General features: G+C 36.8%; 1 protein-coding gene across 1 annotated transcript; it reads right to left on the bottom strand.

Annotated features, from left to right (window-relative positions):
• Positions 1-4,037: 4,037 nt before the first annotated feature.
• THAP12 (THAP domain containing 12) lies at positions 4,038-24,030 on the bottom strand. Its single transcript, XM_051987074.1, has 5 exons — positions 23,635-24,030; positions 10,340-10,460; positions 8,195-8,302; positions 7,522-7,558; positions 4,038-6,918 (listed from the first exon to the last, which is right to left on the bottom strand). Exons 1-5 carry the CDS (start codon positions 23,721-23,723, stop codon positions 4,970-4,972), a joined length of 2,304 nt encoding a protein of 767 aa, XP_051843034.1. The 5' UTR covers positions 23,724-24,030; the 3' UTR covers positions 4,038-4,969.
• Positions 24,031-24,126: the final 96 nt, after the last annotated feature.

Below are 24,126 nucleotides of genomic sequence, written 5' to 3'. Positions count from 1 at the left end.
GAACCAGTTTAGAGCTGTATTAGTATACCTATTTCCCTTCATCTTCTTTAGCATGTTATTTTCCTTTTATGTCATCTTAGTCTAATGGGTATGAGATGGAATATCAGATTTGTTTTAATTTTCATTTCTCTAATTATTAGTGATTTAGAGCATTTTAATATGAGTATGGTAGTTCTGATTTTTTCCTCTGAAAATTTCCTATTCATAGTGGTGGGACTTAGAGGCAGCCACAACAGCAACAGAAGCAACTTTGGGAACTCTCAGTTCAGAGATGGTAAAAGAATTGAACAATTGGTTATAAAGAGATTATGAGGGATTCTGCTAGCATTGGATGCAGCTGATGATAATGATTGTCAACTCTATTGTCCATATATAGCTCTGAGTCATAGTTCCTGGGGAATGAGAAGCTATGATTGGTCACAAGAGAGCAGGGATGCTGGTCACAATTCCTAGGCAAGGAGGAGAACTAGTGTTTACCATTCAAGAGAGCAGGGGACCTGGTCATAGTTCCAAGGCCTCTAAGGATGCTATCACTTGTAGCTGCAGAGGAGTAGGGGCTCTTCCTGGATAAAGATCAGAGAGCAGACCAAGAGATCAGGACATTTCTCCCACTTTTGAGATACACCTTTTTGGTGTATCTCACCACTTTGGAAACATCAAAAGTTTGTAGAATTCCAAGATTAGACCTTAAAATAGCAGTATGAAAAAGCTTGAAGCTTAACACAGTCCTGCCACAACACCCACAAGAGCAGAACCCAACTTTAACACAGTTAAAAATTGAGAAATAGGTTGGAAAAAATGGCCAAACAATGATAAAAAAAGAATTTCAATAATGTGAAAATTAGCCAAAAAGCCTCAAAGAAAAATGCTAATTGGACCCAAGCTCAACAAGAACTTCTGGAAGAGTTAAAGAGACAAATGGTAGAAATTCAATAACAAAGATTTTTTTTCCTTATTCTACCACTTTGCTTCTTAATTTTTAGATGCATTAATTTTGCATATAAAAAAACCTTTTCAACTTCACATCAAAATTACCTATTATATCTTATGGAATTTCCTCTATTCCTTGTTTGATTAAGGATATATTTCCTTTCTCAGTTACAAGAAAGGAATGTGAGTTGTTAAAGATTATAAGATTTAGTATTCTGACGAAAAGTTGGGGAAAAATAAGAATGGTGCTAGCAATTTATGAAAAGAGAATTACAGCTTGGTTTTAAAAAGGCACAAGAAATACTGAAAGAAATTACACCTTAAAAACAGAATTGGCCAAATGGAAAAGGGGGTGCTTTTGCATTCACTAAATGACTTCTTTAAAAGCAAAATTGGCCAAATAGAAAAAGTACTAAAACTCAGAAAAAAAAATAATTTCTGAAAAATTTGAATTGAGTAAGTGAAAGCTAATGATTCCATGACATATCAAAAAAAAAAAAAAAAATATATATATATATATATATATAATATATATATATATATATATATATATATATAACAAAGGCAAAAGAGTGAAAAAATAGGAAGGAAACTGAAATAACTCATTAGAAAAAACAACTGACCTGGAAAATAGATTAAGGAAAGATAGTTTAACAATTATTAGACTATCTACGAGCCAGGATCAAAGAAAAAGCCTAGACATCACATTCCAAGAAGCTATGAAAGAAAACTACCCAGGTATCTTAGAACCAGAGGGTAAGGAATAAACTGAAAAAAAGTCACTGATTACTTATTGAAAGAGATCCTGAAATGAAAATTTCAAGCAACATTATAGTCAAATTCCAAGCTCCCAGGTCAAGGAAAAAATATATCAAGTAGCCAGGAAAAAAATTCAAATATCATGGAGCTATAATTAGAATTACACAAGACTTCCACAGTTTAAAAAAAAAAAAAAAAAAAGAGGGGAGGGAAGGGAAGGGAGGGAGGGAAGAAGGAGGGAAGGAGAGAAGAGGGAAGGAGCAAAGGAAGGGAAGAAGGAGGGAGGGAAGGAGGGAGGAAGTAAGAAGGGAGAGAGGGTTTCTCACTGAAGGTACTTTGCTTGACTTCAGAGCCCAAAGGAAGAAAACTTTTACTTTTCCCCATACTAAGCAGACACTTGAGAAGGCCTAATTGGCCCAAGAGAGAATTGACCTCTCTGTAAATTTTAGAGATGACTGGAACACAAGGCTGTCTATGTTACCTGCTGCTTGGGAGATGGGAATTCCTCTGACCATAAGGAGCCCAGAGCAGGGAATAGTGGAGGGGATATTCTATATTCTAGGGGTGCAGACTCAGTTCAAAGCCACTTCTTCTACAGATCCTAACTGCTAATGTCTTTCCTTTTCAGAAGGCCTTCATCTATCCTCTCTCTCACATCTATACCTTATTATTTACATGCTGCCATCTTCAAGTATTTTCAATTTAAATGCAAGGTTTAAATGTAAGGTTACGTTCAGATTTTTTTTTTTTTTTTGGCTCTTGCATTGTATCCCCAGAGCTTATACATGGTTAGTGCTTGATAAATACTTGCTGATTGAGAATGGAAAATTTCAGGTTTTTCAAGAGATACAACCTATCAGAGACTGAATTATCAATAAGAACAGCTGGAAAAAAGGATAGGCTAAAAGCGGTTATACTGAGAAAGCAAAATCCATGAAACAGCCTATGATGAGTCTAAGTAAATATGTATTTTATAAATTTAATTTACAAAAAATTCAATTATATAAAACTTCCCTTAGGGGCAAATCTATTGTACAGCAAGACCACAAAATCTAAGAGATGTTAAGGTCCTCATACATATATGAGATAAAGGACGATTCCTTCCTGAGTCTCCTCAGGAAGATATATTATCAGAGACTTACCCATTAGTAATCCAATCATATATGCTTCTGGAAAAGGTATTGATATTTTAAGCATACTTTTACTTGCATAGAATAAACTTTATCTCTATTGAAATAATTTCAAGGATCAGAGGACAAGTGAAAGGGTTTTTGTTGTTGTTGTTGTTGGGGTTTTTGGCCAGAGGAAGTGAGAAGTAAAGGTCAGGGACTCCCTTTGTACCACCAAAACAAGAGTAGATTGAGGTAGTGCAATATAAGGTGAAAAAATATTCCCCTCCTGTTAAGAATTCCTCTGGAAATTAGACCTTAAAAAGAGTCATTAATGTTGAAATCAGATTATTTGAAAATCTTTCACAGAAAGAGAACAGAAACTATTTTCAAAACAAAATTTTAAAATAGTTATTGTCATGTACATTCTGATTGTCAGGCAAGGAAAATCCCTCTTCAAGGCAGACTAGCTCTCTCTATGCAGCTCATTCTTATATAACTATGAGGTTCCACCTCATACCCAATAGATTGGCCAAGATCAATCAACTGATTGATCCACATTTATTAAGGACCTATTATGTATCAGGAACTAATAAAAAAAGAAAATGGCAAATGTTGGAGGAGCTACAAGAAGACAAGTTACATTAACACATTATTGGTTCTGGGAATTGGCTTAGCCATTTGGAACTATGGCCCAAAAGGGATTAAATTGTATACACCATTTGATCCAACAATGCTGCTATCAGGCAAAGGAAAAAGAAATGGATCCATACGTACAAAAATATTTACATAGTTCTTTTTGTAGTGGCAATTTGATCCTAATGAGGCATCCATCAAGTGAGGAAAGCATAATTTCTAAGAAAACTGGGAAGACTTGAATGATCAGAATGAGGAATAAATTTTTGGACATGGAAAATATGGGAATTTGTTCTGCCTCGTATTTATTAAAAAGGGTTCTATTTTACTTATTTTATTTTCATTGAGATGCTACTAAAGTTCAATTGGAGTAGAAAGAAACTAAGTACCTGTTAACTGAAAAATGAAATATTTTTATAACTTGGAGAGTTGCTTGGGCTTTGAGAACTTCAGTGATTTGCCCACGATAACACAGCCATGATATGCAAGACATGAGATCTGAACCCAGGTGATCCTCGCTCCAAAGCAAACTTTCTATTCACTATGCCATACTTCCTCTCATAGTGTCTCATTAGACTAAAAATAATGAAAATTACTTGATAATTAAAGAAAATTCACATTTTATTTAGAATGAATAAACTATACAAAAATTGTTTGTTTTTTTTTTTTCACCAAAAATAACAGTAATATTTTCCTCATTATTCCTAGATAAACCACAAAATCCTAATTTGCAAGTTCTCCAGGTTAGGTTTACAAGTCAAGATGAGGCATGGAAAAAAGGCAGAATAAACACAAACAAAATCAGTTTTTTATGTTTGTGAGACTGGCTTCAAGATCATAGAACAGAATGTTTGATGTATAACTGTGAAAAGTTCATGAAACAGTTAGTGTGGAGCCCCAACAGAGGAATGTAAACCACAACAATCACTCATTTATGAGGAACAACATTGGCTCTATCACTTAAATTTTAAGTGAACTCATTCATTTACATTCACTTGATGAAGTCAGAGTCAACATGGAAATGTCTATATGGTTTGGAATAGACTCTTCTCCAATATTTCTTTTCTTTTCTTTTTTTTTTTTTTTACTGTCAATGGTACAACATTAAAAAAAAAAAAAAAAACAACTAACAAACAAACATAGGAGTCAGTGGTCAGTAGTGAGCTTCATTTTAACTTATTTTTTTCTCCCACTTCTCCTCCCAATACTTATTTTTTCACAATAACTAAGAAACCCAAAACCTGATAGTTGGATTCCTGGCAATCACAAATTATATGTCCAGAATGAAGTTAACTAAAATATCTCCAGAGCATTAATTAGCTACCAGCAGAAATCACCAAGAAATGAAATCAATTTTCAAAGACTTTCAATTCATTGAATAGCAGTTTAACATACAGATTATCAGTGGCTAACATATCCAAATGGAGATCTAAAGGCAAACTTATCTTCAATGATTGATTATGTGACCTCTCAGGGCTTCTCTCCCAATTCCCAATGTGTAAATTCGGGGAAAAAACCTATTTTGGTCAATTTCCTTATGTATTTTCAGTTATTTCTGAATTAGTTGTGGGAAGAACTTCTTCTTGGAGGTCCAATTTACTCGTGTAGAGTTTAATGTAAGTGTCCACCATTAAATCTAAGTCATGTTTTATGTCAAAGTTTATGTTAAGTAAAGCCAAGTTACTTGACCTATGAGCTGTCAAAGTATCCCTCAAGTATGCCTTAAGACGTTTTCGACCATTTTCATATCTCTCATTCTCAACCTTCATCACTGGGAGTATGCAGAGGACTTTAAGCAATGCATAAACATTAGGAAAAAATTTGATATCTGGTAGATGCAGGGCTTCATAAATGGTTGCTGGGAGCTCAATATCTTTTCCTCTGTGTTTCCATTTGATTCTCCAACAGTGAAGTTCTGCAGAAAGAGTGTCTGGATTAGGAAGGTCACTTTTGTACATATCAGCATGGTGTTCTTCAGATGTATTAAATTTCAGCTGTCCCATAACAGAGGGCACTAAAGACAGACATTTCAGTGCTTTGAGGTGCTGTTCAGAGAAGATGTCCTTCAGCTCCTGGATGATGTGCTCCACAGTGGGGACACTAAGTACCTCTTTGTAGTAGCTTTCAGATGTCACCTCAGGTTCTAGGTTAGCTTGCTGAGACCTGCGAAATTTTCCAGGGAGCTTAATTTCTATATCTAGCTTAGTGGCCAAATTTGTGGCTTCCTCAAACCAAAATTCATGATAAACTTCAATATTTTCCATCACTTCATTTAAAGAATGTAACACTGCAGTCAAACTGCTGGCTGCAAAGAAGACATCAGAGGTCTGACCCTGAAGATTCTTCCCAAAAGCTCTTGTAAAAGAGAGTATGTTTTTCAGAACCACAACAGTGACAATGAAATCAAAATCTACTAATGCACTCCCAAGAATAAAGGCTTGGCCAGCAATAAAGTTATCCCATCTAACAGTTGTATCGCTGTTGATATTATCTAAACATAAAACAAGTGCTTGTAGAAGGTCCACTAAAATCTCAAAGGCATCATGTCTGCCTGTCCATTGAGAACGGCAGATCTCCTTTAACTCGTTACCCTTCTCTTCGCTATTCTGAAAGAGAACAGAGATAACACTATCAAGTTCCACCAGCAACTGTGGGGACCGATGGAAAAAAGAACAAATTTCTTCAATGATCCCCAAAGCAACAGATACTCCCACTACAGGAATGGATTTTGCCAGCCACGTGTTTAAGGCACAGGAGGAGCAGAGGGTGTAGACAGCTTGGGGATATTTCTCCAAAAGTCTCATGGCCACAACTTTCATCTTTGAAGAAAACCCACTGGAGACAATGTAGGCCTGGCCCCGACAGTACTCCATGTTCAGGCCCCACTTTTCAGTAATAGTAGTATGAAACTTAACAGCCAAAATTTCAGCATCAGCTTCATAAGGAAGAAAACCTATAAATTCTTCTCTCAAGTTATGAGAGTCATCCACAAATCTAACTAACACTGGTAAGTGCTCCTCTCCGGCTATGTCCACTACATCATCAGTTACAATGGAGAAGAAGTGAGAGTCCCGTACTTCCCTGAGTGTTTCTTCTCGGATGCAGCTCTCACAGATCTCCAGCATTTGTTTTTGCTGAGTTTTAGAACAGAACAACATGTTGACTGCTGTTGTCTCAAAACGTTTCCGCAAAACCTCATCACCAGCATTAATTCTACACTCAAGTAGAGCTTGGAAGTTATCTGGCATAAATATGCCTTCTGGAATTTCATCCGTTTCATGGCCATCTAAGGGTATATTTTGTTTACCCATAAGGATCAAAATTTCAAACAAAGATTTAAGGTAATCTTTGTTTTCCTTCTCTTCTAGTGTTAAAGGTAAAACTTCTTCATCCTGTTCTCCTCCCCCTTCTGCAACTGCATTTTGAGTACTATTACTGTTATTTGTTTCCTGATTGGTTTGTTCCTGTTCAGAGGTTTCATCAACTAGAAGACAAAACATAAAGATTAATTTTATAAAGAGATCCAAAACTTAAAAACACATATTTTCTACACTATCCTTACTGACTAAACTCGGAAGAGAAAAAGAAATCAGTACAGACAGCTAGCCCAAAGCATTAAATGTTAAGGACAGTGCTTTTGAGTTCATCCAGGAAAATTCCCTCACTTTACAGATAAGAGAACTGAAGTAGAGTTTATACACTTTGCCTGAGCTCACACAACATATGTTAAGATCTATGCTTTACACATAGAAAAGTCCTTAAGATGTATTTTTAATAAATGTTTTCCAAATTTGCAATTAGTAGCATTAGGATTGAACCCAAAGTTCTGAAATCTTGATGAGAGACCTTTCCATTATACTAAGGAGCAACAACTTTTTAGTCATCAACATTTTGATAAAAATTGACATGGGTGATTCAGGATGGGAGAACAGTGTAGAGGTATGTCATCTATACTCCTCCAAAAAAAAATGAATATAGCTGAACTTTAATCACATAAAATACATAAATATTTACATAAAATAATCACACTGTCAGGGTTAGACTATTCCATCTTATATTATTAACATAAAACATTTTAACTACTTACTTTTTCGTTCTTTCAGTGACTTGATTTCATCTTCACTCTAAAGACAAGGGAAAACCTTTTTTAGTAAATAATTCCAAGTATATTATCTCAGAGTAACCTATTTTTTGCTTACCTACTAATTCTCTCAAGATTATAAATACACACATGAAATATAAGCTCAAACAGTACAATAACTCAAATAAAATAAATCTAAATTAATTTGATAAAAATGAATTAATGAAATATTATTACAGGAATCCTAGAGGGGAGAGACAGTACCAGAAGATCACTTTATATTGCTCTGGTATAGCACAAGTCTTTCTGAAAGCCTGCCCATAGTTAATTAGGAATGAATATATTATATACATCTCTTTACAATTTTCTTATTGCTAGATAAACAAAACATATAACACATGGCATATCTCCTTCCTCCTTATGCCACAAAGCTGCAAGAATGGATTAATATTGTCCTTGATTAATAATACCAAAAAGGTTTAATTAAACCACTAAATTTAATTAAGGAAAAAACAATTGCCCCAGGGTAAAAATCTTAAAAAACAAAAAAGGAAAAACACCCCATGTGTAGGTCTCTACAATCCAAAATTTCAATTCCTTCCTTGTAACTCTGCCTTTGAAACTACAAGTACCCAACTGATACAATCTTGTAGTACAGATGAGCAGAATTTAAACATACCAACTCCTTTATTCGTTTTCTATGCCTACTATGTGGATTGTTCAGGTGACTTGTAAGATCAAATATTGTTGGTACAGCATTATCTCGGAGAACTGTTCTATAAGGGCTCTGAAAAAAAACAAAAAAGATATACGCCATGAGAATAAGACAATTAAATAAAATACAACCTTTTAAGCCATTCCTTAGCATTCTTTTGACTATTTAAAGGTTTTGGAATAATCTAATAGTGTCAATTTGGTCAACTACAATTCCTATCCCAATCTTCATTAAATTGTATTTGCTGTCTCAGAAATTTAAGAATTAAAAAGAAGCCCCCTAAGATACTGTCTGAATGTGTCAGACACAGGACCTGAATCCAGTTCCTCCTGATTCCACTTGAACTCAGGTCATCTTCCTGATTGTGAAGTTAGCTCTTTCTGCATAGCATAGTGAAGCCTCTCTATAAAGAATTTCTTCTAAAAGGCAATATGAGTCTTTGGAATCCTTAATATACATACTGATGACTCCTCTAACATCTTGACTACATAATTTTTCCACCTCTTCAACATCTAGGAATTCTTTCTCCTGCTTGTTTAAATCACCTATCATCTATCAAACCTCTGTCTCAAGGAACTACATTGCTTCCAAAGCCCCTCTAAGACCTACATTTTAAAATCCAATTCCATCTTTACACTTTCACACACATCAAATCTATAAATTTCTGGTCGCTAAACCCTAATTTGGGATCTCAGGGAAATTTTCTTCTTAACCCTACTACCTGCCACTTTGATGACTTGTCAACAATTATTTCCATTTCACTTGCACTTTTTTTGGTGGAGGATGGGTGTGGGTGGGAGAATTGAATAAGGAGAAGTTCCTACAGGGAAATTATTATTTCCAAATTAACATCTTCTCTGCAATTTATAGTATCAGAGAATTGCTTGAGGACAATGAGAAATTATTTTATTTTTATTTTTCTCTAGGAAAAGCGAAGTTGAGTCTTTACTTAAGACTGATTGCAAAGTCTACTCTAAATATTCATCTTTTTCTTTACTTCATCTTGCATTCTAATCATGTCACTAGTAATTAGGAATTTCAGAGGGATGCACAGAGAAAAGGAAAGCAGATTAATCCAAACAGATCAATTTGCTATTACTTAATAACTAAAAGGGATATAAGAATTTTACTGCTGGCTAAAGTACTTTTAGATTACTTATTTTAAGTTACTGATGTTATTTTCTAAGTTTCTATTATAGTATTAATATAACTCAACAGGGATCTGTGATCTCATCAACATGGATTTATCAACTGTATTCTTCAAATGATGCAAATTATAATAAATCTATATTCTCTCAGTATAAGTCTTATCCATTTCCTCCTAATCACCTTTACTGGGGATCTATCTCCTTGACTTTTTATGGATGCAATGACACTTGTAGGTTGTTTACTCATTATTTGTTGCTTTCACTAAATAACCATTAAATATGAGAGAAAAAAATTATAACCAAATCATACAAACACATTAAATTCCAAGATTTAGTTTATAATAGATAAATTAAAGCTAATAAACTTTCTTTTTTTTTTTTGATTAGTAAATCTAAGAAATAGTTTCAAAAAAAGCAAGATTTTTAAGGATAATATCTATGATAAAAATTTCACGTGGACCACTCCCACTAAAACCCTCTCCCCTATACACATCCATATTCTCTTATAATTAAAAAAAACTTAATTTCAAAAAAAGAAATATACATGATAACTTTATTATATATTTAAAAGGAATAGCAAATTGTATATAATTGTATATATGCAATTTCATGTGTAATCATCTTTTTCATCAAACTATGTTATGAAAATTAAAAATTAAATATCAATTAAAATTAATCAAAAATTAAAAATAAAATAAATGTGAAAAGAAAATGATTATATTTCAAGTTTTGCAACTTACACTTTTTTTTTACTTTTAGATGAATTTTATTTTATTATTCTTTTTTTATTTTTTTATTTTTTTATTTTTTTTTAATTTTTATTTTTTATTTAATGATTACTTTATATTGACAACATTATTCCTTGCACTCGTTTCTTTTCTGATTTTTTTTCCCCCTCCCTCCCTCCACCCCCTCCCCTAGATGGCAAGCAGTCCTTTATATGTTGGATATTGCAACTTACACTTTTACAAATCATAGATGTCTCAAAATGTTTGGCACAAAGCCGATAATGCTTATTAAGTTGATCAGGTGTTTTGTCTTCTAAGTCAGCTCTTCTACAATTCTCCACCCACTTTTGGCATCTAAAAATAAATTCAACAAATATTAACAAGGAGCTTATTGCACAGAAAGAGCTAAACTGATATTAGAGATAGCAAAGACAAAATAAGCAAGTCTCTGCCAAGAGGCATACATAAATTCAAATTATGCTCAGTTCCCAGATGAGGCCAGAACCCAGGACAGTGCTCTTCAACTTAAAAAAAAGTTTCAAAAATCTTTAAATAAATAAGCATTAAACCCTCAAAACAAGGGCCTATCACTGATGAAATGTTTTGTTTGTTGAAAAATATTGAAAACTAATTGTATTCAACCTGAGGGCTGGGTGTAAGAAGGGGTCAAAATGGTTAGAGATAAGATACAATTTGACTGAATAATTATATAATCTAAATTCTATAAAGGAGTATTAGTTTATCTGCTATTTTAAACACATGTAATTTTATTAGATATTAGGATTCTATGCTTAGCTATACAATCATAAGAGAAAGTAAAATATCCAAATATGCAAAGAAAAGACAGTATTTCTCCATGAAAATGACATAATGCCTTTCCCCCAAACAGAATGATTAATGAGCTAGAACCTCCAAGGACAGATTTTCACCATATCATTTACTCACCAGCTAATCACACACGTGTTATAAACAGTAAATGAAAGACACGACTGGTTTTCTGAGCACTAATAAAATACAAGTTTCAATTTTTCTTTCCCCCCTTCTTCTTTCATAAAGCATTAAAGTCAAGTTTTAATTTGCTCCTCTGTATGTTATCCTACTTTTAGAAGGGAAGAAAAAAAAAAAACTTTACAGAATTTCAATTTTATGAGATACGTTACAATGATAACAATTCCAGAAAGTTTAAAAAAAAACAAAAAAAAAACCCTTGTATCAAACCAAATGCCTCAACTTTTAAAATCAAAAGTACCTCAATCTTTGTTTAGCATTTAGCAATTATAAATGTGAAACAAAGAAAAAAAAAAGGCAAATGAATAATTAATACATTGCACTTATTACTAATATCTACATTAGGCAAATTTATAACCCATCTGTGGGATAATCATAAAAAAGTAAGCTCATACATAAGAATTCTTGCTCCCTCAGGACATAGGATGGAATAAGTAACTACTCTAAATCCTATGATTCAAGCAACTAAAAAAAAAAAAAAAAAAGGATAAACTCAATTTGGAGCTAGATTGCTAGGTCACACAAGTCAGAGCCACAAGGCAAGTCATTTTGTGGCTGAGGACTGTAACTCAATTCAATAAACATGAAGGCACTCCTCCATCAGGCACCTGTGAGATGCGAATTTTTTCCTTTCCTTAGGCTTTCTCTCTCCACAATGTAAGGATTCCTATCCCAATGCAGATCAGTACCCTCTCTGAGATCTAAAAAGTTATCTGCGAGGACTTGTCACAATCAGCATCCATCAGGGGATCAGAATCCAGATTTTTCTAAGTAAAGTCACTATCTATATATCCCTGACAAGTCTTCTCAGAATTTTAGAACTTAAACAGACAACGAGCAACCAAAAAAAAAGTTTCTGCCTTCAAGGGTTTTATATTCCACTAGTGGAATAACATGCACAGAGAAAAACAAATACAAGTAATATGGTAGGACAGTTTCAACAAACTCCACATCGGAAATGACACATGAGCTGTGTTCTGAAGGCAGCGAGGGATGCTAGCAGGTAGCAGTGAGGAAGAGTTCCAGACCTGGGAAACCACCAGGACAAGGCAGAAAGCTGGCAAGCAGAAACAGCCCATGTGATGAAAATGACTGTCTGAAGGGGATAACAAGAGGGGAAGGGGGCAGATTTTAAATGCTAAGTAACTATTTTCTAATTGATCCTATGAGGAAAGGGAAGCCAATGAAGATCTGTGCCTAAAGAAGTAGCATGATCATCTGGGTTTTACTAATATCAATTTGACAGCTGTGTGGAGATAGGATAGAGAAGAAAGGGGAGAGACTGGAAGTAGAGACCAATTATGAGGCTACTGGAATAAATCCCACCAAGAACTGGGTGCCTAAAGTAGGCAAGAAGGCCATATTGAGGGAGTAGAGAAAGAAGACAGATGTTATGGACACTGAGCAGGCAAAATTGACAGTTGGTTACTAAATGAATAAGGGAGTTAAGGGAGAGGAAAGGATCATGAATGACTCCAAGATTTTATAAACCTGAGTGACTGGAAGGAGGGTGATGCTCTCAACAAAAACAGGCAAGTTCTGAAGAGGTTTAGGATTGAGGTGGGAAAGGAGAAACTTAAGTTTGGTTGTGGGGACACCTGCGAACTATTCTCTCTTTACACTCTTATCAACATGATGCCAGCCAGCTCTCCCAAGATTTTGTTTGTTCTATGAATATGATTCCCAGATCACTATCTTCTAGATCATCCCCTGAGCTTCAGTCCTACACAACACCAAATGTCTATTAGACATTTTAAACTGGATGACCTCAAAAATTTCAAACTTAACATGACCAACACAAAACTTAATTCCCCTCAAAACCCACCCCTTTCTTATTTCTGTTAGGGTTTCTATCATCCTTCTAGTCACTCTGGTTTGCAACCTCAGAGAGTCATTTTTAACTCTGCATTCTCCTCACTCCATATAAAATCAGCAGCTAATTTTTAATGTTTCTAATTCCATAGCATTTCTTGTATTTTTTCAAATTCTCTCTAGTGACACAGCTAACACCCTAATTCCAGTCCTTACCATCTCTCTCATCGGGGCCTCCTAATTGGGCCTCTTAACTAGACTGTTATTTAGTTTCCCTGCCTCCAGTGTATCCCCTCTGAAAATATAAAACAAAAATTCCAATAAAAAGGAAAAAATAGGATTCATCAAAAGAGACTAATGTAGATGGACAGCAAACTCTTAGGTTAAGCAATCAGGATTAAAAAAAAAATACAGAAGATGAAAACAAATCTAGATAAAAGAAAAGGAACACATAACCATGGCAGAGTACTACAAAAATTAGAGACAAAAGTACAAAACCTCACAGGAGCTGAGGCTGACAAGGGAAACTAAGGACAATACAAAAAGATTTTTGTTCTTAAGTTGTGGTGAAAAAGGAAGATTTTTTAAAAAGATTCTTTGCATAGGGTGCATACGATCTTGAAAACTGATGATAGAGAAGGCACAGCTTCTCAATTTTTATTTTTCTTCTGTCTTCTCTGCTAAAGGGAATGGCTCTTTGTGCTAGAAGGGACAACAAAAAATGGCTGATGAATTGATACATAAAATAAAGAAATAGTATGAAAAAACATAGTGGTCTTTGATTCATTTCATTCCCTAAGCCCAATGAATGATATCCTTTGGGTGCTAAAACAAATATCAGCTGTCATTACTGGGCCACTCAGCACTATCTGAAAGATAGACCATAGGTACCACAAGATTGGAAAAGAGCAAATGTCATATTAATATTCAAGAAAGAGAAGATAACACAATTTGCAGATTGCAGAGTTGGGAGTTTAACTTGAATTCCTTGGAAATTCTCAGAATAAAGACAAAGTGAAAAAATACCTCAAAAGGGAAACATGATTTCATTAATAAGTTACACCACAATAAACTTATTTCCTTTTTTGACAGGATTATTAAACTGGGAGATGAGGAGGAATGCTATAAAATACAGTTTACCTATGCTTTTAAAAAACTTATGATCAAGCATTTCATGCCATTTTTTGATGATGGAACTATGTGTACTTGATACAATTAGATAGGTTCAGAACTAGTTGGATGACAGATTCAGATTCAAAGAGGTGTCCAATGAAGTGATTAGAGAAATGTAAATTAAAACAACTCACAGGTACCACCTCACACTTATCAGATTGGTTAAGATGACAGGCAAAGATAATAATTGATGTTGGAGGGGATGTGGGAAAACTGGGGCATTAATGCATTATTGGTGTAGTTGTGAATTCTGGAAAGCAATTTGGAACTATGCCCAAAGGGCTATAAAGCATATTCTTTAATTCAGTGGTGTCATTACTAGGTCTATATCCCAAAGAAATCATTAAAGAGGGGAAACGATTCCAAAAATATTTGTAGCAATTGTTTTTGAGTTGGCAAGGAACTGGAAATTGAATGCACGCCCATCAATTGGGGAATGGCAGGAACAAAGAGATAATGGTCCCACCATATTCTGCTCTCAGCAGACTTGAACTAGAATACTGCTTTTGATTCTGGGCACCATCTATATGAAGAAGAACACTGATAAAATGGAAAATATTCAGAACATGATAACCAAGGTGAAGGGCCTTAATTAGATATCATATGATGACTAGATGAAGACAGAGTGGATAGAGCCTCAAGTCAAGAACACTCTTCTTCCTAGTTCAAATCTTGCCTCAAATACTTAACTAGCTATGTGATCCTGGGTTTTCTTTACCAAGAAGACTCCAAATGGAGTTACAAAGAATCAAGTATGACTGAAAAACACTACAAATTTGTTTTAGGAGGTCTGAATCTGGACTAATATAAAAAAAAAAAAAAGGTAAATTTAGATTTGATGTCTGGAAAAAAGTTCCTATCAGAGAGATTTTTCAAAACTGTAATAGCCTGCTTTAAGAGATGGAAGTCTCTAAACAGAGACTTATATATAAATTGTATAACTATTTGAATATAGTTGGAATTCATTTCTCACATGGGCTGGACTAGATTGGGCCAGGCAATAACTGAAAGGTACAGAAGGCCAACTATAGTAAAGTGCCAGCAAGTAAAAAAGCAGTATTAAATAAGCTGAAAGCAGAGAAGTTAAATGATTTGCCCTAAATCTTTAGATTCTCAATCTCTAGCTGAAAGGGAGAAGGAGAAGAACAATTTACATAACATCATGAATCTGAATAGCTTTTAAAAAGCTGTGAGGTGCCTAAGGACAATCAAAGAGAAAGTGGTTCTACAATTAACCCCTGCGTGACAACCGGTACTTTAACTTTACCCCCCAAAAAAATTTCCAAGTAGATTTTTTCATATGTAAATAAGATGGATATACACAGAAAAGTAACAAAGTCACACAGGAAGAGTAAGTCTAGCTTCATTAGACAACATAAACCCTTTCTAATCATTCCAGCCAAGACTGGCTAAAAATCAACAGCAGAAATGACCAACAACTCACTTTCTGGACCAGTAAAATGAGGAAAATAAAAGAAAGTGGTAGTGGAATGTCACTCTTTCTGGTCTTTTATCCCATCTTTTCATGCACTGAGGATTCAATATACCCCATAAGCCTTAGAATTAGAGATGGAAGAGACCTTAGAAGCCATCAAGCCCAGCCTCCACTTTAAAAATAAGGAAACTGAAGCACATGGAGGATTAGTCAGTCCACTGACATTCATTAAAAGCCTGACATATGCTAGACATTGTACTAGGAAAAGAAACAGGGAAAAAATCCCTACTTTCAAATAGTGTACATTCAAAAGGGATAGACAAAATGTAAACAATGAAGTAAATTCACATAATATAACAAGTAGATTTAAGAAATTTAAAGAGCAAGGCATTGGCAGCTGGAGAGAACAGGAAAGGCCTCCTGCAGAAGGTAAGATTCAATGAGTTTGAAGAAAGTCAAACAAACTAAAAGGGGAAGACAAGAGAAAAGAACATTGTAGACACAGGGAGCGACCAGTAAAAAGGTGAAGAGAGATGGAGTGTCTCAAGGAGGAGATTGTATCTGGTTTGCAGTTATTTGGAGGAGAGGGAAATGTAAGAAGGCAAGAAAGGAGCCAGGCTATGAAAAGTTTTAAAGGACAAAGAGATAGACCTTATATTGATCCTCAAGAGGAGAGGCCAAAACATGGGTAGATTTGTACTTTTTAAAAATCATCTTGCCTTACCTTACTTTGAGAATGGATTAGAGTAGGGAAAAGTGTTAGGATAAGAAGACCAATCAAATCAGAAGTCTATTGCAATAGTGTAAGTGATAACACAGGGACTTAATAAGGATAGTAGGTGAGTAAGGAAAGAATGAGAAACGAGATTTGACAACAGATTGGATATGTGGAGTAAAAGGAACCAAGGACTACATTAAGGTTGTGAGTCTGAGTGACTGACAGGATGGTAGTGCACTTGAGGGTGACAGAAAACTTCAGGGGTGAAGAAAATTTGAGGGAAAGATAATAAATTTTGCTTTAGACACACTGATTTTGAGATATTCAAGAAACAAGTGGCAAAGGATGATTATAGTACAAAAGATAGACCAAGACCAAATAACATATCTGGGAAACACTAGCACAGAAATAATTGAAATCATGGAAGCAGATGAGATCACCAAGACAGTAATAATGGAAGAGGGGCCCAGAACAGAACCTTGGGGATCACCCAAAGTTATAGAGTGACATGAAGAAACCTGAAAGGAACATGAGAAGACATCAACAGAGAAGAGAACCTGTAGATAGCAGTATCATGAAAACCTAGGTTTAATGATTTTCCCAAAGTCAAAAAACTAATAAATGAATCAGGATTTGAGAGGCACTTACTAGCTGTGTGATCCAGCACAAGTCACTTACCCTGTTCCCTTCAGCTTCCTCATCTGTAAAACAAGCTGAATAAGGAAATGGCCAATCATTCCAGTATCTCTGCCAAGAAAACCAGTATCTTCTGCCATGAAGAGTTGTACATAACTGAAACGACTGAACAATGGTGCCCTGATTCCAAGGAGAGTACACTATTCACTACTTCGCACTAACTACATTCCATGTCTTCTCTCCTCGTCACCGGTAAATTCCTATTTATCTTTCATTTCAAGTCATAAGCTACTCTTACAAAAGAAGCTTTTCCTTTCCTCATAAACAACTTATTTCCTCATAGACCAAGCATGACACTTTGGTAATTTTTTCTTACCCCATTTGCCTCCTTATTATGTAGTCATTTGTTTTTTTTTTGTTGTTGTTGTTCTGAATTTAAGTCATATCTGACTCTTTATGATCCCATTTTCGACTGGTTTGCCATTTCCTTCTCCATCTCATTTATAGATGTGGAAATTGAGACAAACAGGGTTTAGTTATTTACCCAGGGTCATAAAGTCATTAAAATAGTGTTTGAACTCAGAGCTTTCTGACACCAGGCCTAGCACTCAATTCACAGTACCACCTAATAAATGTATTTACTAATCCACAAATCTTTTTATCAGCTTATGTGAGAAATTTTGAATTATACCAGGAATTTAGCTATATTTAATAGAATTATAGCTGTGAACAACAAAATGTTATCAGTACCCCATGCTACCTCTTCATTAAACTAAAGTTTTTTCACAAGGTTTTTATAGAGCAGATGCTAGAATCAGAGTTAAAGGGATGTTTGAGGTCCCAAGTCCTGAAATCTGGGGGCTTACCATTTCACAAAGTGGCCCATTCCATTTTTGGTTATTAATAGCCCTGAAAAAAGCAACCGTCCATTCAGCAAATATTTGAAGAAAAAGCTTCCAGGCATTAATCAATCACAGGTTTAGCAAAGAGAAGGAAGATGTCCAGTAAAGGGAAAACAGGATGTAAAGTGTCTGAAAAACATCTAAAATACTGTCTTGTTCTAAGAACAGAAGTAAAATCAAGTTCCAGGGAATAAGGAGATCCTTTCTAATGATCAGAGTTGCACTACAATGAAATGACTTCATCATCAGCTCCTTTCCTCCCTTTGAAGTAGTCAAGCAAAGGCCAGGCAAACATCTGTCCACAATACCCTAAAAAGACTGTCTTCCCAGTGCTCAGCATACTGCCTCACACATGCTAGGTGCTTAACCAAGGAACCTTCTTAAGGGATTTCAGAATTCTAATGTTATTCCTCTAAATGGAGTGAGACATAAGGTTTACATATATTATTTTTGCAGATGAGGAAAGGTTAAGTCTGGAAAAGGTTAAGTGATTTGCCCAAAAAGTAAATGTCTGAAATAGTATTCAACTTCAGTTCTTCTTGACTCTCCATCACTATGCTGCTAATTCCCTCCAAGATAATTTATTAGGGTATGTGATGATATTTGAATATCTATTTTTTAAACTAGAAAAAGAAAAATTCTTTCTTTCATTTCATGACTAATATGGAAATATATTTAAAATAATTGTGTGTATATATATATATATATAAATAAAACACCTATATTTGCTGTCTTGGGGATGAGGGAGAAAAGAAGGGAGAGGGAAAAATTTGAAACTCAAAATCATACAAAAATGAATACTGAAAACTATCTGTTCATGCAATTGGGAAAAAAATAAAATACTATTAAGTAAAAGAAAAAGAAAAAGTAAAATTAAGCTTTACTAATTAATAAGTAGACTGACACATTGGCACCTTCCCTCAGTTACATGTCAAAGGAGGAAGACCGAGGGAATAGAAGCTAGAGTTCCACAAAAGTGAGGGATTGACAGCAATGTTTTTCATCCATCATTCACTTCCAGCACACTGTGTTATATTGCAGTTTACATGTACTGGTTAAGTAGATTTATGAATTATGTAATCTCGTTTATACTTAAATGACCCTCAGAAAATGGACAAATGGCTTAAATAAGTTTCTGCAAAGAAACCAGATTGAAGACAACTCTAAAAACAATTCATTCAAGAATGAATAAGAAAATGGCAGAGTCAGCATTCTCCTTACAAGGTTCAAGCTCTTTAGCCATATTCCAATCTAAAAATTATTTATCATATAAATAATTTATTATAACTTATCAGATCTGACAACTTAGCCAAAACATTTATATCGCTCAAAATTATTTGAAATATGGATTATGTCTACTATGTTAAGGATAGACCTTGTCCTAAATGTACATTCTGTGTTATGACAATTTAGCTAGCAACAACTATGAAAACCACATAATTAGTAAGACATTCAAAATGCTTTTGCTGATAAAAATAAAGTTGAAATGTAATTTTTCTAACCTATTTAAAATATAAGCATTTCAATAGGTTTTTAATGTTTGCTAAAACAAAACAAAACCAAACATCTTCCAATAAATTTCCAAGAACAATTGATTTAATATCAGGGAAGATGGAAATATATTAGCCAGATTTCAATAAAAAAACAGCATGATTGCTGGATAGGATTGAAAAATGAGTATCAAGATTTTAGTAAGCGCATTTAACAACATACTTGTTTCATTTCAATCTATGGATTTTTGATAAAGTTTCAATTAAGATAGCCAATAAAATCAAGTTAAAATAAACTGACTTTAGAACTTTAAATCACATCAAAATATTGAGCCAAAAATTTCCACAAAAATTATTCAATCATATCCCTCATCCTAAAAATATTAAATATTTTAGTGCAAGTGAGTTTGTTTCATTAATAAAAATTGTTTTTAAGTGCTTTTTTATTTCATCTTTAATTTAACCTTTTTAGTTTCAATTTCAAGGTATTTTTTTAATGTATATATTTAAGACAGTATGTTTAAATAATTCATAAGTATAAACAAAGGTAAATACAGAAAACTAAAAGATTTGCAACCAGGACTCAAGCCATTTTGTATCACATCCTCAGTCATTGAGAGGTAGTGCTCAAGGAGAATCCATCAATAAAGGAGAATGGTGTGGATATGTATTTTGTCCCACTTTTGTAGGAGGTAGAAAGAGACCAGCAGGGAGATAAATATTTCAGTTTGATCAAATTCAACAAGTGTATTATATACAAATTGTTAAAAAAAAAAAAAAAAACAAAAAAAAAACAAGAAGGTACAAGGATGAAAATTACTCACTGCCCACAAGGACAAGGACAAAATCAGGGAAATTACCAGACAGAACAGCTTAGAGGGAGAAGAGGGACCCAGACAGGGAAGTCTTAGGGAAGACCCAGAGTTAGTGGGAATGGTATAGCACACATGAAGACCCAGCAGAGGAGACTGAGGAGTTTGGTAAGAGGATCAGGCAAGAGCAGTGTCTTGAAAAAAGAGAATAAAAGGGAAAAGAGAGTGACTGACCATGCCAAAGACATAGGGAGGTTAAAAAAGTAAAAGGATTAAGATCTGGCAATTAAAAGAACATTAGTAAATGGAGAGAGCAGCCTTCTGGGGAATGATGAGAGTAGAAGTGAGACTACAATTGGGAAGACAGTGAGAGAAAAGATGGCAGAAGCACTGATTAGAGCTGGGCTACTCACGTTTAGCCACAAACAGGAGGAGAGATATGGACATGAAAAGAGGTATGAGACAAGAGGAACCAGAGACAAGATCAAATGAGGCTGCTCCGAGGAGGGGAGAGGGGAGAGGGAGGAGGAGGAAAGGGGGAAGGGAGGGATCTTAGGTATCTTTACTGGCAGTAGAGGAGGAGAAGGGAGAGGTGGGAATGAAAAGAGCGACTGGAGAGATGGGATGGAACAGCCTCACCTTGGTAATGAGAAGGGATCACCTCCTCATTCAAGGCCAGTGAAGGAGATAATGGCAGAAGGCCTCTGAATGATGTGAGATAAGGGGGGAAGAAGAAAGCACCCTTTTTATCAGTGAATAATGAGGCAACATTCTCAGTTGAAAGAATGGAGAGAGGGAAGCCCTGAAGTCTGAGGAGGGATAAAAATGTTTGGGAAAGCCATTGTGATACTAAGCTCTGGGGATACAAAAGCCTTATACAGCCTCTGCTCCCAAGCAGCTCAGTCTTATGGAGAAGACAACTTGCAAACAACTACATACAAACAATAAAGAAACAAGATAAACTGGGGGAAATCCAGAGAGACCACAAGATTCCCAGAAAATGGGTCTATAGCTGAGATTTGAAAGGAGGTAGGGAAGTGGTTCATGCCCCTCTCCACTGCACTAGCACCAAGACAGTCAAGGCCTTCATTACCTCCTCCCTAGCCTATAGCAACAGCTTTCAATTCTTTCTGCCTCAAGTGTCTCCCCAGGCCAATCCATCCTCATTCTACTGTGGTTTTCCTAAAGCTCCTATCAGACAGTCCCTGCTCTACTCAAACTCCAATGGTTCCTACTACTTTTCAGACCCTTGCTAACCAGCAGTCTCCTGTCTTTTCAGTCTTCTTACATTTTACTCTAGCTACACACTGCAATTCAGGAACACTAGTCTACTTGCAGACTCTGGGCTCCAATTATTTTCTCTGGCTCATCTCTGCTTTCCTAGCTTCAAGTTCCAAGCTAAAATCCCAACTCTTTTAGGAAGTTATTCCCTAATTAATTCTAGGGCCTTTTCTCTAATTACTCCTTAGCTTATCTTATATGTAACTTGTCTGTACATATGTTTACAAACTGAAATAAAAAGTCCCATGTTAAATGTTCTCCCTTCTCCTTCTCAGTTTCCATAGCTTACTTCAGAACTTGGCTCAAAACCCAGTTTCTGTAGGTCTTTCCTGGTTGTCTCCCTTTCAATTACTCTGTATACATCTATTTACATTTTGTCCCATTGGAAACCAGTCTTTGCTTTTCTTTACATCACCATTCTTAAGCATACTACCCCTAGTAAGTATTAAAAAGGCTTCTTGAATGTTTGGAATCAGACTGCAGAGGACCATGAATACTAGGTCAAATACTAGATCTTTTATCCACAGGCAAAGAGTTGGAAAGTAAGAAAATGGGATAAATGTGGGGAAGTAGAAAGGAAACTAAATTATGAGGCAGAAAACTTGGGATTTAAACCTTGCTTGGTTGATCTTGGACAAATGACAAATGATCTGCCTTATCCCATGCCTCAGTTTCCTTCCCTATAAAGTGATGGGTAGAACAGATGATTTTTATTCTATTGGTCTCTAGTAGTCTTTTTTTTAATCCTTAATTCAGTAAATATATTATGTGTTTATCATTTGCAGAGTCCAGGTCCAGATATTGGGGAAGATACAAAATAAGGCTTGGCATAAGAGTTCAAAGAACAGTCTGATAGGTTAAAAAAAAAATCACAGGCAGAAATAATTAGAAATGTTGCAGTACTATAAAGATATTAGAAAGATTCATTGTAAAGAATTGCATGAGTTGGAAGATGCAAACGTTTCTCTAGAGGAGGAGAGAGAGAGAGACCAGAGGATTCCTGGAGGAGCTGGTCAATTTAATCACTGAATAACATCTAAGTGCCTATTACTACAACAGTATTAGGGATACAAGAAATTTTTAAATGACACCTGCTTTCAAGAAGCTTAAATAGGAAGAAAAGGGTGGACAGAATAAGAAAAAAGAAAGAAAAAGAAAGTATACTTACGGGTACTTTATATTCCATATGCTAGATATGTGGATATATACATACATATACATACATAAATAATAGGAAAGCAAAGGAGACAGCCAAAAGGTTTGATGTGTTGGGCAAGTTATTATCTCATTGAATCCTTACAATAACCCTTAGAGACACCTCTTCTTGTCCCCGATTTACAGAAGAGGCCCAGGCAATTGGAGGTGAGGCCACTTGCCGGGGCACCAAGTATAGAGGGGAGAATCTGAACTCAGGTCTTCCTGACTGCAGGCCCTGTGCTTTACGCCCTGCACCACCGAGCAGCTGGAGAAATCATCTCAGATTTAAAAGTACCGGAAAATGAGGCATAACCGGCTGGGGTTCTCCAGGGGTAAGGAGTGAGTCTAAGCGCAAGCCCCTCCTCGATAGAGCCCTCCTTGCGCCTCCAGACCTCCACGTCCTGCCCTTTCCACAGCAATTACTATGTAGTTCTCGGCCGGGCCCGTGTCACTTCCTAGCTCCCCACACTGGACACTCGGCAGCCGTCCGTCAGACCGGTTGTCACGCTGTTTAAGCGTCCCCAGAAGTCAAGGCTGACCGATGCGGTTTGCACGAGCTTTCCCCCACTAAGCAGTGAGCTCCCGGGGAGCAGGTGCTGGGTTTTCGGGGAGATTTGTTTTGTTTTTTGTAACTCCTCCATCGCTTAACAAGGACAGTAGCTGGGCACACAGGAGGTGCCTAATAAAGGCATGTTGCCCGGCGTCCGTGTTCTGCCTACAGAGTACTGAGCAGAAGCGCAATGAATAACCACTGAAAGAAGTCTCCCGACCTCGGGTCCGTGGTCAGCCTCGGGCACCCGAATCCTCCCCAAAGGCTTGACAAGTGGGGGCTCTTCCCCAGGGCGCACGTGCCCACCTCTGTTTCCTCCCGGGGTCGTTCCGACCGTCCAGGGTCGGCGCCTGCGCACTACCCCCCTGCCTCTCCCCCCTCCCCCCGCTCGGTCCCCGGGCGGGGGACAGCTCGCGCCGGGAGGGGGTCCGGCTGGAAGGAGCGTCCGCCTGCTGGCTCCGGAGCCCGGGGCGAGGGGTGTGGGGTGTGGGGCGGCCGCGCTGGGGACACTCACCGGGCAGGGTCCCTCGGGAACCTGAAGAAGGCCAGGTCCGACTGCGTGCTCTTCCGCGTGCAGTTCGGGGCCGCGCAGAAGTTCGGCATCGTCGCCCGTCCAGCTGGCCGGGCCTCCTCCCCCTGCCCCCCGCCGGCCGCCTCCCGGCCCCCGGGGAGGCCGGCCCGGCTGGGCTCGGGGGGAAGGAGGAGGAGGGGAGGGGAAGAGAGGAAGGGAGGGAGGGTGAGAGGAGGAGGAGGAGGGGCGCCGTGGGCCGAGGCCGGGCTGGGCACGCAGCTCCACAGTGCTGTGAGCGGCCGGGAGGATTTACCGCCGCCGCCGACGGCTCTAGCCCGCCCGTCCGCCCGGGACGCTGCCGCCTCCTTCCCACAATGCACCCTGCTTCCCTCCCCCTCGCAGCTGCCGGGGGCTCTCTTCCCCTCGGCTTCCTCTCCTCCCCGCCTTTTCTCCGGGACTTCTGTGCTGAGAGCACGCGCAGTGAGGGCCGGACTA

This window comes from Antechinus flavipes, chromosome 3 (assembly GCF_016432865.1).
Source record: "Antechinus flavipes isolate AdamAnt ecotype Samford, QLD, Australia chromosome 3, AdamAnt_v2, whole genome shotgun sequence".
Taxonomy (NCBI): Eukaryota; Metazoa; Chordata; class Mammalia; order Dasyuromorphia; family Dasyuridae; genus Antechinus; species Antechinus flavipes.
This window is presented reverse-complemented; position numbering and strand designations above follow the sequence as displayed.

Bases quoted from the DNA above. Each gene is read 5' to 3' on its own strand.
- THAP12 (XM_051987074.1), bottom strand. From the start codon at position 23,723: ATGCCGAACTTCTGCGCGGCCCCGAACTGCACGCGGAAGAGCACGCAG. The intron at 10,461-23,634 runs GTGAGTGTCCCC...ATTTATTTTTAG, and splicing joins TTCCCGAGGGACCCTGCCCG to ATGCCAAAAGTGGGTGGAGA. The intron at 6,919-7,521 runs GTAAGTAGTTAA...TTTGTCTTCTAG, and splicing joins GTCACTGAAAGAACGAAAAA to TTGATGAAACCTCTGAACAG.